General features: G+C 37.4%; 1 protein-coding gene across 1 annotated transcript; it reads left to right on the top strand.

Annotated features, from left to right (window-relative positions):
- The first annotated feature begins 8,338 nt into the window (after positions 1-8,338).
- Positions 8,339-13,003, top strand: LOC149144274 (EEIG1/EHBP1 protein amino-terminal domain protein). Its single transcript, XM_089448985.1, has 2 exons — positions 8,339-11,277; positions 11,396-13,003. The coding sequence occupies exons 1-2, from the start codon at positions 8,627-8,629 to the stop codon at positions 12,546-12,548; spliced, it is 3,804 nt and encodes a 1,267-aa protein (XP_089305111.1). The 5' UTR covers positions 8,339-8,626; the 3' UTR covers positions 12,549-13,003.
- Positions 13,004-13,289: the final 286 nt, after the last annotated feature.

The following is a 13,289-nucleotide window of genomic DNA, read 5'->3' on the forward strand; positions in this document are numbered from 1 at the left end:
TTCATGAGTGACCATGTTGATCAATGATTTGTAGTTTTGATGTCTATTTTTGCTACTACTGCTACTACTACTAAAGTTGTAGAGGTGTTTTAGGAATCCTCAAACTCTGAGCCATATTATTTATGTAGCTCATGTTGACGATCTCTTGTATAGTAGTGGTGATGAGTTTGATCATGATGAGGAGTGATCATGTTGTTGATCACTGATATGTAGACTTCTAGTAGGTTAGTGACCCCATAGCTTAGAGCATTGTTTTCAGACTCTAGAGGCCATTTAGAGCCTCATTGATTATGTGTTTTGTTGTTGATATGTATTGGACTCGATGCCATTTTGATATAGTCACCTTTACATGGTATATAGATGAGAAAACCTTACATATTTTTTCTCTATTGGTTTGGAATCATGGTTTTAAATCTTAAAAATAGTTTTATTATTGTTAAAAACTAATTATTTCATATATTTTTTTAAAGACTGGTTCATTGAGATTTGGCCAGTCTCGGTTGAAACCCGGTGTATTAGGTGGACCGGTCCGGTCACCGGTTTCGGTTTTTAAAACTATGCTTCACTCACAAATTGGATTTAGTGTATCAGACACTTGAATAAGACTCTCAAGAGGATTTATTTTTCACATATTTTTAAAGAACGTAATCAAGTTGCAGATGGGTTGTCTAAAGATGGATGTAGCTGCGAACCAGGCAAGATAAAGTAGTCAACATTTGCAGAGGGTTCCTTTCAATACCCAGGGTTCATTAAATTATGAAGTTTGTAATTGACTTTTTAATCCTTTTGTGATTTTGAACAGGTTTTATAGATCTACCCTTATCTTATAGTCATATTTTTTATTGAATGCATAGACCCTTGTAAGATCAATAAAAGAAGCTTTTAATGTAATTGCTAGTTGAAACAAGTGAAAAAACAATAAAATATGATGTATCAAGAGGGATAATTGTCATATGTATAGTTTTGAGAAACCATATAAGATTCAAGAATGTAAGGGAATGAGAAAAATCTGTGAAAATGTAACTGCTTTTCTTTAATGAAAATATGCAATTCTTTTTTCTTTTGAAAAAGAAAAATATTACCTTTTAAAACTTATTATTAATCACTAATTCTCATAATTAAAAAAAAAAAAAAAAATCATTATCTCAATTTCTTTTATATTTGCTTAACTTATTTCTCTTTATTTTATTTAATCTCTTTTTCAATTATATCTAAAAATCACCTACCCTAAATTTTTCAATAATTATTTTTATTATTATTATTATTATTATTATTTTATTTTTTTTCTCCGAAGGTGGCAAAACCTATCAAACTCAGGTGTCAAACCAACAGTGAGGACATCCATCTCTGGCTGCTATCAGCGAATGTCGGTTTGACTCATCACTGTTATCAAGGAAAACCACGCCACCTGAAATAACCCGCTGGTGGTCCGTAAGGGAGCAGGCTTTCACTCCTGCCAGATGCCTCTGGGTCTTGGGCCGTTAACCTGTTTCCTTACGTCCGAGGAAGACGAGCTCTTAGCCAAGCAGAAGCAGTTTTACAGCATACTCCAGGCCGCTAAATTTTTCAATAATTGCACAAATACTTATATTTATTTTAATTAATTAATTAATTTTTTACTACCAAAAATGATCACAAATTACCAATCAAACTAAACCTGCGAAACATATTTAAAAAGAAGAAATTGCAAACACGTACTAGAAACAAAATTTTAGTGAAAAAGGACTATGCACGTAATTGCATAAAATGCAAATCCTCGTGAGTGGAAGAGATGTACGCTAATTTCATCCAAAAAGATCATGTGAAAAGAAGTGGAACACTTTTAAAAATCTTTTGAAAAGAGGTGGAACACTTCTTTTTGAATACAACTCAAAAGAAAAACAAACAAAAAGACAAAATTAAAATAAAAAGAAAAAGAAAAACGAACAAAAAGAAAAATAAAAACAAAAACAAAAACAAAAACAAAAGGACAAATAAGCTAAAAGGAGAATATTATTTTTATTTTTTCTTTAAATTGAATATTCTTTTTAATCTGAATTTAAATAATAATATTATTATTTTTAAATTGAATTTTACATATACATGTAGGGGAGATTATATTAGTAAATTTGTATATGAGCATAATGAAAATATATTCCTAATTTTTAATAGTATAATATAACACGATTTTTGAAAGCTATATTATTTTGTCTAGGTTCATTATATCTCTACTCTACTATTATTCTTATATGAATATAGTTTAAAGAAAATGCCTTAAAAATTGTAACATTTTGTTGAAATTAGACAAAATTAAAATTTAGACTATGTTTTTAGTCATCTATTATAGTTAAATTCTCTATTGATGATATTTAGTTAAGATTGGGTAGTCTGATTGGTGCGATTTGTGTCGAGTTGGTCAAAGATATCCAAATTCTGTAGTCTTGATTGCCTCCGTGGGACATGGCTTGAGCGTTGTGCACCTAAGGTTAAAGTCTCAATATTTCTACTCTAATTTCTTGTAGTTGTTGGTGATGGGCATATAAGATGCTTGTTAATGTGTCCATCTTTGTAGTTAGACAATCAAACTTCCTACTTAGGAGCACAATCTCCATTCTCTCATCTTCCTATATGATCCTTGCTTTCTTCTCTATGTCCCTTTTTTGTCCTCCATTCTCGTAAGGTAAATTGCTTGTTTTGGTGTTTGGTAATGCCCTATTGAATTATCTCCTGCTCCCTTGGTGTTGGTTGTGTGAATTTCCCTAATTCCCCTGTAGATCCTTGGTTGACCTCTGTTCCAAAAACAAATGGATATCGACATTAAATCCCATGCATAAACTATCACTCATAGCGCCTTGATATCACTATTGCTCGAGATGCAAAAACAAGAAATGATTATGTAATTGATTGCTTTGATGTAATATGATTATGTAAGACAAGAAATTGCTTTGTAATTATGTAATTAATTTCTTTGTTGTAATATGATTATGAGATGCAAAAGAAGAAATGATTATGTAATTTACTTTTCACTTACTCTTTTCTATCATTTTTTATAGTTTACATGTCTCTGCTGACGGGTGGAGTATCCATTCCAAATGTTAGAGAACTCATACAATATATATATTATATTGAAATGCACTAGGTACTCTCTTAGGTTATAATTTTTTGTTTTAAACTTCAATTTGGTGTATAACCAACCTAGATCCATCTTAACTTTAGATCTACCAAGCATCGAGAGGGATCAAATCTTTTTGCACTCTAAAAGAGGTTTGCACCTCAAGAGATTTGATCCCTCTGGCGCTTGGTAGATCTAGAGTTAAGATGGATCTAGGTTGGTTTATATAAACAAACAAGATTGCTAGTTTTTAGTTTTACCATAAATACATAAACACATTAAAAAAGATAAATAAGTTAAATGTTATTTATTCCAACTTTGAAGTCGCTTATTAATTGAGCCGAGAGGCTCATTCTACAACCTTGTATGATGTGTAAGCATGTGTATGATGTGATGGGCATATAAGATGATTGCTAATGTGTCCATCTGTGTAGTTAGCCAATCAAACTTCCTACTTAGGAGCATAATCTCCATTCTTTCATCTTCCTATATGATCTTTGCTTTCTTCTTTATGGCCCTTTTTTGTCCTCCATTCTTGTAAGGTAAATTGCTTGTCCTGGTGTTTGGCAATGCCCTATTGAATTAGTTCTTGCTCCCTTGGTGTTGGTTGTGTCAATTTCCCTAATTCCACTGTAAATCCTTGGTTGACCTCTGTTCCAAAAACAAAGGGATATCGACATTAAATCCCATGCATAAACTATCACTCATAGCGCCTTGATATCCCATTGCTTGAGATGCAAAAACAAGAAACGATTATGTAATTGATTGCTTTGTTGTAATATGATTATGTAAGACAAGAAATTGCTTTGTAATTATGTAATTAATTTCTTTGTCGTAATATGATTATGAGATGCAAAAAAAGAAATGATTATGTAATTTACTTTTCGCTTACTCTTTTCTATCATTTTTTATAGTTTACGCGTCTCTGCTGACGGGTGGAGTATCCATTCCAAATGTTAGAGAACTCATAAAATATATCTATTATATTGAAATGCAGTAGTTACTCTCTTAGGTTATAATTTTTTTGTTTTAAACTTCAATTGAGGTGTATAACCAACCTAGATCCATCTTAACTTCAGATCTACCAAGCATTGAGAGGGATCAAATCTTTTTGCACTCCAAAAGAGGTTTGCACCTCAAGAGATTTGATCCCTTTGGCGCTTGGTAGATCTAGAGTTAAGATGGATCTAGGTTGGTTTATATAAACAAATAAGATTGTTAGTTTTTAGTTTCACCATAAATACATAAACACATTAAAAAAGATAAATAAGTTAAATGTTATTTATTTCAACTTTGAAGTCACTTATTAATTGAGCCGAGAGGCTCATTCTACAACCATGTATGATGTGTAAGCATGTTAGTCCGTGATAAAGGTTGAAATTTTGCTCATGTCGGCCAAATAAAAAAAAAAAAAAAAAAATCTAAAAATAAAAAAATTTAAATAACTATACAAAACATTTAAATAATGTAGGCTCATAAAAAAATTTGCATGTTAAGAAATTGGATCCCTCTCGGCTCATGTTAGATTCGTATTTAAGATGGATCTATGTTGGTATACCATTAAACCATTCATCATATATAATATTGTGCACTCGCATTACCTAAAGCCATAAATCTAATTTTCCACATGTATATCCTCTATAGATGTGTGTGCACAATAAAATGTGTCCATGTAGTCTTTGTACAACTCTTGTTAGTGGTAATCATGTCACTTCACCTGAGGCTTACATTGCTTAAGGCTAAAATAATTTATATACTTTACATCTAAAAGTAACTTTTGTCTCTTCCCTCTCTCTCTCCTCTCTCCCTCACACTCTCTCCTCTCTCTCTCAAGTCTTCTCTCCCTTTTTGTCCCACCTCCATCTGTCTCCCCGCCTTGTCTCTCTCCCTCTCTCTCTCTTTCTCTTGTCACTCTCTCTCTCCCTCTCCCCCCTTAACTCCATCTCTCTCGCCCTCCTCTCATTGTCTCTCTCTCTCTCTCTCTAGAATATCTACAAAATAATTTTAGTAGTGGCCAGGATAGAGAATTTAAATATATCTCAAAAGTAATTATAACATTTTTTTCTTTTACATTTAATTAAAAAAACGTAAAATTAAATTATTTTAATTGTGAAATGATTTATGATTTTTGAGCATCTAGAATTGATAAACCATGGTATTGGCCCATGCTATTGTAACAAACGCTATTTACAAGTTAATACTATCCATGGTAAAGTGAGGGTGAATATCGATGGCTAAAACTCTTGATGAGTATTGGCCCATGGTATTGTAACAAAACCTATTTACAAGTTAATAATATTCATGGTAAAGTAAGGATGAATACATATAATTAAAAATCTTGCTATATTGTAAGTTTTAAGTTTTTATGTGCTTATTAATTAAATTTAAATATGAGTACAAATCATTATTTTAATTTATTTGGATTTTACGTTTAATTACAATTTAAATTAGATTTTACATTCTACATTTTACATTTTAGCTTTTATATTACATTTTACATTTATATATATTTTAATTTGAATATAAAAAAAACCTTTAATTTTGTTTTATTTTTTTTCTATATATATTTTTCCACAAATATTAACAAACTTACTTATATTACACCCATCTTCCCATCTCCCTCCCTATTAACTTGTAACTCATTCAAAATGTTTTTATGAACAAATTACACAATTAAGTTATAAAACTGGTAACTCAATCACTTTATCGAGAATAGAAAGAGTTGTCTACCAAAAATAAGTTGTTGTGAATAAACAAATGAACATTACTTTACATTCAAATATTTGAAAAATACAAGTAAGTTCCATATTATAACAACAAATAAATAATTACATACGTGTGTAAATCCACTTAAATCAATTTTAAATTCAAATATATCAAATATTTAAAGAGAATTCAAATATATCAAATATTTAAAGAGATTAAATTTATTAAGGTGTAAATATTTTTAATATAAAAAAATTAATATATAATATAAAATAAAAATAATTTATATATGGAAATTTTATTTTATTTTTCAATATTTAATAATTTTTTGTTTGAATTTACGAGAGTTAGTTTAGTTGGTTTAGTCTTTATTATTTTTTTTTCTCAATCAGTCTACTCCTATTATTTATACAAAAAGTGTTACAGCAAGGCAGCTGCCTTGAAAATTCTTGCCATGAAGTTGGCATTTTACAAAAAGATGCTTGACCTCTGTACGTGGAAGACCTACAACAGTGTTTTTGACTCCCATAAAACTCAAAATTGACCCACAGCTATCCATCGCTAAACATAAACAAAGCATTAACTGACAGAGACCTGAAACATACATTAACATCGAGACTCAAAAGGGAGGCGAACTCCTACTTCAGAAACTGCATAAAACGGAGGCACGGGCTGGATCAATCGTCCTCTGAGGTGTATGGTTCCTCAACGACCCTACACCCAAATTGAGCTGAGTCCTCAGAGTCGGACCGATGGACCTCTGAGCCTGTAGGCTCTCCTCTTGCTGGCGCGCTCGGACCTGTGTTGGCTTCAGAATTCACCACAGAAAGGCCTCCCATGACCTGTGGCTGGTTATCATTCGGATTTGCCGTCCTCTGATCTGTAGGAACCCCAGGATGGGCCGCTCCCGAACCCCGGGCATTCTCACACTTTTCAATTGTAACCGAGACTATGAAGGATGAGTTTGCCAAAGAACACGGGATGCGGAAACAGACAGTGGGATGAGCATTATGCTCACAGTCATCATTCCTGACTCGCCCTCTGCCCCTGCCTCTGCCACTTCTGGTGGTTGGATGATTGCAATGACCAAATTCCAACGCATCTGAGATTGGGGTGGACCGTTGATGGGTGGCGCGACCACGGGAACCGCCTCGCCTACTCCCCATTCTGGGCCTTTCACGCGGCATGATGATGTGCAGAGGCTTGACAGAGGAGCGAATGCACAGAGAGGAATGAGAAAGAAACGAATGTCCAGAGAGAAGCGGAAACGGAGCCCAGACAAGTCTGTGAGTCCCTGGAACCAGAGCCAAGCGAATAGAGAAAGCTCTTGAGCCGAGCGAAGGAATGACGAGCAGAAGCGAACTAACAGAGTGGCTCAGGGAAACGCTCAGAGCAGCAACCTTTATGGCATCGATGGTCTGCGACGGAGCCGCGGGAGTGACAAACATATTGAGAGCCATTGCGCAGATAACCAGGAGACTGTAGGACGAAGTTAATGCAACCATAAATATACTTGTGCGAGACCAGCTCGCCAACCCATAACTGTAACCCGTGGCGCACTTGGGCTGACACCTGCCCATTCGATGCGCCTCCAACGTACCTTGTGGCCTGTCAATCACCCGCATCCGGGAGGTTTAGTCTTTATTATTATAAATAAACACTTTTGCTAATAAAAAATCACGAGTTAAATTTTTCTTAACACTTTTGGAGTTAGGTTTCTTGATTAAACCTACAGTGTTTATTATTAAAAATAAGCACCTTAGGTTATAAGAAATCACGGGTTCAATTTTCTCAACACTTTTAGTGTTAGACTTAGTGATTAAACTTAGACTTCTTGGTGTTAGACTTAGTGATTGAACTTAGAAAAAATAATCATTTTCTTTTGTGTAAACCTACCCAATACACATCACATCAATTTAAAAAAATAATCATTTACTTATGTGTAAATCTACCCAATTTTAAATATCATTTTCTTTTGTATAAATCTATGCCATACAAATAAACAAAAAACAAAAATAAATTTACAGTAATTATAAATTTTAATTTTAAAATAAATTTACAGTAATTATGAATTTAAATTAATTATAATATACACTTTCTTTTTAATTTTAAAATAAATTTAAATTAATTATAATATACACTTTCTTTTTACACGGTACTTGTGATATTTAAAAAATATATATATAAATATAAATACATAATTATAATATTGACAATGAACCATAAATTTAAAAACAATTAAAGGTCTGTTCTCGGAATTCATCATGACCCACAAAACCTACAAACATTGTGTCTCTAGCAACATATACCCCCAATGATTCACCCTCACCCTTAACACAAGAAGCCAAAAAGACACCATCATACATACCTAGATAAAGACACCATCATAATGTAATCAACAAAAGCTCCCTTCCACTAGATTTTATGAAAAATGCAATCCACTTTGCCCGAATATCCACCTCACTTCCCAATTATAAAATATTAAAAACACTCAGAATAATAATTTTTTAATAAAAATCCCGGATTTGAAATGGGAATAGGAGGGCTCTCAACTGGTTGTTGGACTCCGGTTGGCATTTCACACAGCATCACGCATGCGGTGGTTGGTCCTGGACCATGGTGGCAAGGGTGTGTCCACGGTTTTTGCAGATTCGAAAACGGGTCGACTGTTCGACCAACAGGTCATAAATGTACGCTTGATTGCGCCGCGAAAGCGGAGTCGGAATAACCCAGAAAACGATTAAGAATGCAGGTCAAGAGATCGAATTCCTGAATTCGTTCTAGTATTAGACGCAGGACGGGGGTTTTAGTTTTACTGTGTTGAGCTCGATGCAATCGATGAGGAAGAACCGGACGGATCCCGGCGGCAAGCAGCTGTTACATGAGCTGGAGGCGCTGAGGCAGGCGCTGTATCCAGTCGGCGGACATCAGCAGCAAAAGGATTTCATAAGGAAAGAATTTGGCTTGGGATCGGCATCACTCAACGAGACCCTCTCGCGGTTCCCGGCTGCCAATGCCAGTTTCCGGCCCGAAGCCGACGCGAAAACCGCGAAGGCCGATGGGAAGCCCAGGCAACTGAAAGAGAACCCCCGAGCGGAGAAGACTCCGGCCGACAAGAAGAAGCTATGGGATTGGAAACCTTTGCGTGCTCTGGCCCACATCGGGCGGCAGCGGCTCGCCTGCGAATTCTCGCTGCGCGTCCACAGTGTCGAAGGGCTTCCGATCCGCTTTGATGGGTTGAATTTGTGTGCTCATTGGAGGAGACGGGAGGGAGGAGTGAAGACGAAGCCTGCTAGGGTTTTTAATGGTGTGGCCGAATTTGGGGAGACTTTGTATCATAAATGTACTGTTTATGGGAACAAGGCCGGGCCTAATCAGGGTATGAGGTATGAATCGAAGTTCTTTGAGATCTCTGTTTTTGCTTTGGGTGTAGAAGAGCTTGAATTATGTAAACATAGGGTAGATCTCAGCAGAATGCTGCCTGAAACAATTGGGGATTTGGGTTTGGATGAAAAGTCTGGGAGCTGGACTACAAATTTTAAGCTTACTAAGAAGGAGGCAAGAGGAGGACTTCTGTCTGTCACTATTGGGTATAAGATACTTGATAAGGAATTTGGGGGTGTGGGTGAAACTAGTTCTAAAGTAAATCCGAGCATAAACAGGTCTGTAAGCTCACGACCTGGTGAACGAGCAAATCCTAAAACAGGTTGGAATGCCAGCACACGGGCTGGGGATGCTTCTGGTCGGAAGCCTACGCGATCCTTCAATACCTTGCCGAATCCCGCAGGGAGAGTTGGGGAAAAGCCGAGGGCTAGGGCTACTTTATCGTCTTCGATCTCGGCACTCCCGGTGGAGGCTAGGGCTACTTTATCATCTTCGATGTCGGCATCCGCGCTGGATACTGATAGTATGTCTCTTTTAAGCCTGGATGATCATTGGGCGACCGAGGGGGCTGATGGCCAGCAATTTGAAGGGACGGACATGACTTCGTTGCTTTATTTTAAGCCAAAGCTGAAGTTTTTCTCTCAGAGCGATGAGTTTGGTGATGCTGAATCTGGGCTTGCGGCTCGCGACAACGAAGAGAATGAAGGTAGCAGTGGAGAAGAGAGTGCCGGGTTTAGTGTCGTCGAGAAGGGTGTGGAGATGGGCAATGTGCAATCAGGGAAGAATGATAAATACGAGACTGATTTTAGGCTTGATGGAGCTGAAGAAAGTGGCCGGAGGGTTGATAATTACCAGACTGATTTTAAGCTTGAAGAAGCTGAAGAAAGTAGTCAGAGGGTTGATGATTACCAGACTGATTTTAAGCTTGAAGAAGCTGAAGAAAGTAGTCAGAGGGTTGATGATCACCGGACTGATTTTAAGCTTGATGAAGCTGAAGAAAGTGGTCAGAGCGTTGACGATTACCAGACTGATTTTAGGCTTGATGAGGTTGAAGATGATCAGAGGGTTGAAGGAGATCGTAGGCTTGGTGAAGTTGAGGAAGTTTGTAGGCCTGGTGAAAGAGAGGAAGATGTTACAGTATTTAGAGAAGTTGGGGGGAAGGAAATAGAAGAGCCGTCGGACGAACGGCTAGATGTTTCTTTGGTAGGGGAAACGGGAACCTTGAATTCTCATTTTGAGGCCACAGGTTGTGAAAGAACTCCTGAACTTGAGTATGCCAAAGACGATGATAATTTGCCAGAGGCATGCAGTTTAGATGCCATGGCTGATTCTGTTGCTGGTGAATTTCTCAGTAGCTTAGGCGTTGATCACAGTCCATTTGCTGTAAGTTCAGATAGTGACCCAGACTCGCCTAGAGCACGCCTTCTCAAACAGTTTGAAAGAGAGGGTGGCATTGGTCTAGGAATCGGCATTGCAGAACAGTTTGATGGCGAACCGAGCCACTCTTCTGAATTACAAAGGCATGATGTTCCTGCTCAACCTAGTTGGGATTCAGAAGAAGATTTGGAATTGGCCTCGATTCTGCAGGCTGCAGAGTCTGAGCTTCAGAAAGCTACTCAGACCATGCGCAGTAAAACCCGAGCTAAGATGCTTGAGGATGCAGAGACTGAGGCACTAATGCAAGAGTGGGGCATGGATGAGAGAGCTTTCCAGAATTCACCTCCAGGCAGTTCTTGTGGATTTGGAAGTCCTGTTAATTTTCCTTTCGAGGGGCCTGTTGAACTGCCTGCTTTAGCTGAAGGATTTGGTCCTCTTGTCAAGACAAGGGATGGAGGATTCCTGCGGTCAATGAATCCAGATCTTTTTCGGAACAGCAAAAGTAAGGGGAGCCTAGTCATGCAGATATCAAATCCTGTTGTTGTTCCTGCAGAGATGGGTTCAACTGTCATGGATATATTACGTTGTTTGGCTTCTGTTGGGATTGAAAAGCTGAGTATTGAAGCTAGGAAAACGATGCCCCTTGAAGACATCACTGGGAAAAGTATTCAACAAGTAGCGTTGGAAGCAGTACCTGCTCTAGAAGCAGCCGAAAACAGGTAAGTTTGGCCATAATTCTGACTTAAAGCTAGTTTTCTCATATGTTTTTTACTATAGCCTATAAATCGCAGGAATGGCACTGATAAGTCATTAGATACTTATGCTTTTGACTGGCAGGCAACCCACCTTACAAGGTCGACATATAGAGAAAGGGTTGGACTATGGATCAGCGCAGTTGGCTGATAGTGGAAGAATGGATGTTTCAGAGTACAGGTCAGTGAAACACGTGGGAACTTCCAAGTCCAAAATGTCTCGAAGTGCTAATTATGCAGAATATGTTTCACTTGAGGAACTGGCCCCTCTGGCAATGGACAAGATGGAAGCTTTATCAATTGAGGGACTGAAAGTACAGTCGGATATGGCAGATCATGATGCACCTTCAAATATCAATGCAACGTCATGGGGAGAAGTGGCAGCTTTTGAAGGAATGAGGGCTGTGAAAAGTGGTACCTTGGGGCTGGAAGGTACTGCCGGCTTACAGTTATTAGATACAAAGGAAGGTAGTGTTGACATGGATGGTGTATTGGGCACGGCAATTACACTAGATGAGTGGATGCGATTAGATTCAGGAATTGTGGATGAAGAGGAAACAAGTGAAAGGACAGCAAAGATCCTTGCTGCTCATCATGCTCTCCGGTCAGATTTAGTTGTTGGGGGGACTCTTGAGGGTGATAAGGGAGATAAAAGCAGGCGGAAGTATGGTACTGGAAGATGGGGTTTCATGGGAAACATGCTAACAATAGCTTTGTTAGTCCAGCTGAGGAACCCACTTCGAAACTTTGAACCTGTGGGTGCTCCAATGATGGCTTTGATTCAAGCAGAACGAGTTGTAGTCCCTCCGAGGCCGAAAATGGGGAAGCGAGTGTCAGACAAAGGGAACAGTGAGGAAGTTGATGAAATAGAACCTGAAGACAACAAAAAGGAAGAAGTTTCTCAGTTCACGATCACTCAAGTCCATGTTGCAGGTTTCACATCTGAAGAAGAGGATAAGAAAACGAGTTGGAGCAATCCAAAGCAACAGCAGTCTGGTTCCCGTTGGCTGATTGCAAGTGGAATGGGAAAGAGTGCAAAACATCCCATACTGAAATCTAAACAAGGGGCAAAACCAATGCCACCCTCGAAGACAAAAGTGAAAACCGGGGACACTCTCTGGAGTATATCTTCACGTGCTTTTGGTGATGGAGGAAGATGGAAGGAAATTGCATCATTAAATCCACACATCAGAAATCCTAATATAATTCTACCAAATGATACTCTTAAGTTACGGTAGACCATTTTGAGTTTTCACTCTTCATTTCGAAGAGTGGCACAGCTTACTTTCTCTTTCTAGAGACTGCTAGTCTTTCATTTGCATGTTTCCTTTCTATTGGAAATTTTCACAAGGGTAACTTAAAGTTCCCACAGAGTGGAGATTCTTTGTATATAGTGTTTGATTATGCATAGCACTGCATTGCAAGATCATGAAACACACTATTATATATTGTTTGGGATCCACTCCCAGCCAGGAACTGTTTTGGCTGTTACTGATCTGGAGTTGTAAATTTGGAAGTTTTGCTGCAAATATTTAGGAATGTCATGTCACAGCAAGAATTGGGCGTGCAGATATTGTATTAAGATGAGCATATGGTGGAAGTGTAGGAAGTATGCAGTTTAGTTAATATGTGATGAAGAAGGATTTAATTCATCATCAAACAGTAGGGCTGCTTGATACACTATGAAATTCAGGTATGTATATAGCTTGTTATCATTTATATTTTTCTTTCAATAAGAATATTCACTAATATTGATGGGCAAAGTCAAGATCTCTCTTTTCTGAGTTGAACAGGAAACATGGTCAATGTTGTTGTAAGTTTTTTAAGGTTGAATTTTGATGCCTTTCATGTCATGCCTGGACAACAACACAAATTTTATCTCATCAAACCTATCTTTGAATTCTTTGATCTGAGAACTTTAGATTTTGAACTTGTGAAGAATAGTCCGCTATCCTACTTTCTGAATCTAAATCAGCACA

The sequence above is a fragment of the Pinus tabuliformis genome, chromosome X, assembly GCF_031772625.1.
Source record: "Pinus tabuliformis cultivar Carrire ecotype Pingquan chromosome X, CPIR1, whole genome shotgun sequence".
NCBI lineage: Eukaryota > Viridiplantae > Streptophyta > Pinopsida > Pinales > Pinaceae > Pinus > Pinus tabuliformis.